Here is a 5,652-nt window from a genome sequence, read left to right as displayed (position 1 = left end):
TCAAATTAGCATTTGTTATAAAACATTAAGATACAGATTTTAACAATGTTCTGACCTCAGCTGGTCTTCATTAATCATGTGACGGTAAAATTAGGGACGCACTGTTCGAGAATATGTTGCAGAATCTTGATCTCTGTTGCTCAACATGTACAGAACGATTATTTAAGGTTTCAATTGCTACTAAAAGTGCTACTAAAAGTTAACTAAACTGAAAAAAACTTTTATACTGTACCGTTGAGGCTGGTCATTGCCACATGTTAACATCCAAATCATGTGGTTCTTTACAAGCTAACAGCAGGTTAAAACATTATCCACTATGGTGTGTTATAGTCCTGATTACAGCTACACCTAAGTCACTGAAATACAACTTTTTATTATTATTTTCAGTGTTGTTGAAGCAGCTAATGATTGTGAAGACCCATAAACATGACCTAAATTACAGAAACTGTAACTTATATAACATGTGACATAAGTCAACTCCAAGTCGTGGATATTTTAAGGAGCCAAATCAGAAAATGGAATTGTTTTTAATGAAAGGCTTTATTTTACAGCTCTCTCGGCCCATATTTCCCACAAGGGATTCTGGTAGTTTCCTTTCAGTATGTTAACATGTGTTTGAAGGGTGAAAAATAAAGCTAAGGAATAATTTTTTTTTTCCTTTTCAAACACTTTATATATCTCAAATTGCTGGATTTGTTTTGTCCATGGCAAACTAACTGATTTGCTCCATTACCGCTCACCTCGTCAACGCCGGTCACAGAGTACGCGTGTCCCTTCACCAGCTTCTTAAACGTGACAGCCTCCATGTCTACGGAGCTGGTGATCTGAGGATGAGAGAATGGACAAACAGAGAGGTCACTGACGTCCACAACACATTTTTACAAAGTCAGGATGATGGCGCATGTGGGGAAATTCATTAACATCAGCAAGCTTTGCAAAGTGAGAAATCCATTATTGAGATAACTGACTGGTTGTTTCAACTAATTCAAGCAGCAGTCACACCACAGACTGTATGTTTGTAACCCATGCTGCATATGTAATGTTATAAAGACTGCTGGGAGATCAACGCAGTGCTCTAAATCACTGTCATCAAACTGAATTCCACATTTATTTATTAGTATACCAAATGGGAAATATGACTTATTTGCATACGATCATTCTTCTTTAATTTCTACAATGTTAAAACTGTTACACTTGGTCACATTTAAAACTGTGAACTTGCAAAAACTGCAAACTGTGAACACAGTTTAATTAAATAAACCTTCTTGCAACAAAAATTAACTAAAATCCATTTGTTTGTTGCTGTAAACCTCAATATTTTACTATTTCATCATCTCTGGTGCACAAATCTCTCAACCAGATGAGCTAGAGGGGCAGTTTTTCCCATCAAAACTGAGCAGCACAGGGACTCACAGTGATTACAGATAAGACAGACAGGGTTCAATCCCCTCTGTCTGCAAATATCCGCTTCACTGAAGTGTCCTTGAGAGTTAGCTGTACACCTAAGGTCATAATATATATATAATCGTGACATTATCCAGGAGAGTTTTGTGTTTCTGTGTTAAGCAACACTGATGATATTGCTGAAAGAAAACATTTAAATGGGTATACAGAATGGACTCAGTGATCTCTCTATGAGTTATAAATCACCATAAAGCCGACGGGAGCCACACATTCTGGTGATAATTCTCTGTCGTCACTGCATTGTGCTTTTTACGCATTGTTATTATAAAAACATTGATTATAGTCGCTTTAAAAAAAATATATATAACATTTTGTGCTAAATCTGTGTTCATTTCCCATTTGCTTGGGTCAAAGAATGCATGAATGTTGTAGTACTGACGTCTATGGAGCAGCCCAGCAGTGATCCTCTCTCTATGGCTCTGCTCATGATGTTGTAGAGGTCAGAGGGGACTTTCTTCAGGTCGTACATTTCCGTCACGCCGCCTGTAAAGTCCTCAAAGCCCTCTGACGTGCTGCCGCCTGACAGAGCCTCATAACAGCCATTCAACCTGGGACGTAACAAGAGATTAACGAGGATTTAAAATCATTCATTCAGTACACAGAGAATGATTAGATATATACAAGCAGGCCTCAAATGGAGGCCTAACACAGAATCAATGACAAATACTGCATAGGTTGATATTAATGGCAATGTTTATATGTAAACTATGCTGTCAAAAGACCTAATATAGTTAGGGAGAAAAGTTCAGAGTAAGGGTACGATATGTTCTCCATCCGCTGAACACTCACTGCTCTGTTCCACATTACCATATATGAATGCGTACCTACTGGCAAGTGTAACAATGAATAAATCTCACTTTTACATCACACTCTTCCTGTTTCCTCTCCAACTGGGCAGCCCACTTAACTTGGCACTCACAAACAATGCTGTACTTTCAGTTTTGAGCAAGTTTACAACTGGGACCACAGCTGTCAACTGGAGCAGCTGGAGTCTTAAGTTGCTTAATAGCTCCAGAAACTCTGTGGTCATAGGAGTTTTTTGTACAAAATTCTCCCACAGACTGCAGTCTGCAAAAAGCCCTAACTTGTGATCATATGACCAAGAATTGGGACTGGGACTGGAACTTGAGTAGACCAATTTACATCATCTTTATATAATGGTAGATTTGCCATAAATATGCTGCTAAGTGTAATAAACAAGAAAGAATGTCCACTTTAGCAGGCCGCAAACACAGCAAGAATGTTTGGATATTATCACTTTAAGGCACAAAAATAAAGCTAAATGTCCCAATATGGAAATTATCAACAGTATATAACATATATATATCATTTGACTTCTTCATTTTATGACGTAACATTAATAAATCATTAGCCTTATCTGTCAGTCTCACTTAGCATAGGCCTTTTCCAGCAGAGCACTCCAGAACTCAGTCCCCTCTGCCGAGTGGACGAAAAGCAGCTTCCCATCCTTCACTGGCAGCCGGTCATCGATCACCACCTCCACCCACTCACCGAACTGCCAGAACTGAAAGACAGACAGAGGGAAATATCCATATTACACCTAACACTAACAAATTATTAACACACACAGACTACAAATAAGATATATGTGCAAAAGGTTAAAGGATAAAATTGGAAAAAAGGGTAAATTGGCATATGTGAGAGAAAAAATCTGATGGAGGGAGAAGTATTCAGATCCTTAACTTAAGTTAAAGTACTAATACAACAAAGTAAAAATACAAGAAAAAGTCTTGCATTTAAAATCCTACTTAAGTAAAAGTATGAAGTACTTGAGTATCAAAAGCAAAAGAAATGGTTCTACAGAAAATAGGCCCTTGACTGCTAAAGTATTATATATTACATGATAGATTGTTAAGTGGTATTTTATTGTTGAAGTGGAGACTAAATGGGTAACATTAAACTCTACTCTAGTCTCTCTCCAGCATCCTCACCGATAATTTAAACCTCAAAACCAGTCCTGCAAGCACATCATTGTTTTACAAGGCAAATTAGCCGTCATAGGCCCCGCCATTGTTTACCTGCTCTATACTCAACATCAGAGAACTTTCTAAGAACTCATATCCAGTAAATCCAGTCATGTTGCGTAAAGGAACCTAAGGCAGAATACATTTTAAATCTCTCTAGCAAGATGATGAATCAGGAGGCGAAACAAGGCTTTGTAATGCAGCAGGTAAACTGAGGTAAATTAGGGCAGGGTGAGTTTCTCTGAAATGGTTTCCTACATTAGACCGTCATGTGGCTGTGTGCCTGTTGGCCAGCAGGGAGCAGAAGAGACCAACATATGAAAAGATGTCAGAGCCCCTTTACAGGCAGCACTGGTTCAAAAGGGGTAAAACCAGGCTGATGTCAAAGTGTCAAGAGTTTCTGTTATTGTTCCCCAGCAACACAACCGAGAAACCGTGCGTGAAATGTGGAAAACCTTACGAGATACTTCCCACTACAGCTTTACTTGAGTGTAACTTTCTAAGAACTCATATCCAGTAAATCCAGTCATGTTGCGTAAAAGAACCTAAGGCAAGTTCTCTGAAATCTTAATTTCGGTAACTCCTCAGAATATCTTTTCAATTTCTCTGGCAAGATGATAATTCAGGAGGCAAAACAAGGCTTTGTAATGCAGCAGGTAAACTGAGGTAAATTAGGGCAGGGTGAGTTTCTTTGAGGCTGTAATAAAATAATCCTCATGCAAAAGAAGAGCTCCCAGTGCAGTAGTACAGTGCTGAGACATATTTCTATGTCAAACCAATTAGATTTGTTGAACAGAGAAAGAAGGGGGGAGCTGAGAGAGGACTAATGTAGCAGGATTGTCAAATAAAAGGTGGAGTGTGTGCGTGCACCTCATGTTAGTATGTGTGCTTGGTGCAATGTGTGTACAGCAGGAAGATAGATAGATGGCTGCTTTGATGGATGAATTCTTCATGCCATGCAGAGCTGAGTCCACCTCTGGGAGGAGCTGTGTCACAACACGGCTGAGTGAAGCCAACACAAAGTGCACACACACACACACACACAAATAGAAACACAGGCTTGCCCCCGGCACACACAACTTCTTCATTTTACTCTTTCACACTGACACTGCCGAGTGTTTATTTCACAGCGATGTGGAAGCAACAGCCGGTCTCAAAAGAGAAATGAACTCTTAACCACATCTGTGTCATGACTTGCAGTTACCCCGCCTTAAAGCTTGAGAAATCCTCCATACAGCTCAACAAACAGGATTTCTGTGTGAAATATGCGCTATAATAAGAATATAATGAAGCATTCTGCACCAGTTAACGGTTTCATTTGTTTTCTGACTGAGATGGCTGAGATTGCCTATTTTATAATTTATTCTTTCTCCTTCTGTTTGCCTGCCTCGCTCGTTCACACACACAGATTCCCTCTCTTTTGTTTCCTGCATCTTAAACAAATTAGGATTCCCACTGCTCATAATTACATTTTTGGGATGACTCATCCAGGTCTGCCTAACTTATTCCGGGGCTTAAAGGATCCGAACCGATACAAAGGGGAATCCCTGCAGGACTCAACAACACACAAAGGAGATTGGAAACATGCTCGGACAGAAAAGAAAGAAAACGAGAAACTGCAAGTAATGCTGCGATACAGACATCATGACGAGAGGCTTAAAACAAAAACATGCATAAAAGAAAAAGATGAAACTAGGGCAACTCTTTACTAAATGGAAAGCACCCATGTGTGTTTTCATGCATATACAATTGACACCCGCATGCATTTACACGCCTTTAGAGCAAATGGAAGTATTATTTCCACTCATTCTAGCACAGAGAGCAAATGTGTGTGTGTGTGGGTGCATCTACTGAACAGAGAATGACTATATTTGACAATGTAAAAATTGTCTCCGTCCAGTGTTTCTGGAAATAATCAGTGAAAAACAGGCCAGATATGCTGCTTTCCCTTGGCTGCCTTCTTTGTAATTAAGTCACCAGGCCCCAGCAGACATGTGTAAATGGGACCTCTGTGTGTCGGATGGTATTTATTGATCCTTCCATATGAGATGAGTCAGCACAGCCGCCTCAGAGCTGGTCTTTTTCAAAGTTGCTTCAGAAAAATGGACAACTACCAACAAAGGAACTGAAATCTTTGTCTGCAGGGTTTGACAGAAGGATTTCCCTGCTATGCTATTAGCCTAGCCTGTGTGTGTGTGTGTGT

At 39.6% G+C, this 5,652-nt stretch overlaps 1 protein-coding gene across 1 annotated transcript in view; it reads right to left on the bottom strand.

Annotated features, from left to right (window-relative positions):
* Positions 1-5,652, bottom strand: part of capn1 (calpain 1) — a gene marked incomplete in the record, with an annotated part of 25,923 nt that overhangs the window by 7,991 nt on the left and 12,280 nt on the right. Inside the window, 3 exon segments of the mRNA XM_035675020.1 lie at positions 741-824; positions 1,844-2,012; positions 2,856-2,989. Of these exon segments, the coding sequence (XP_035530913.1) occupies positions 741-824; positions 1,844-2,012; positions 2,856-2,989 (387 nt within the window).

This window comes from Morone saxatilis, unplaced genomic scaffold (assembly GCF_004916995.1).
Source record: "Morone saxatilis isolate NCDOM2014 unplaced genomic scaffold, NCSU_SB_2.0 Contig4, whole genome shotgun sequence".
NCBI lineage: Eukaryota > Metazoa > Chordata > Actinopteri > Moronidae > Morone > Morone saxatilis.
Note: the sequence above shows the minus strand (reverse complement) of the source record. Positions and strands in the feature narration are given on the sequence as shown.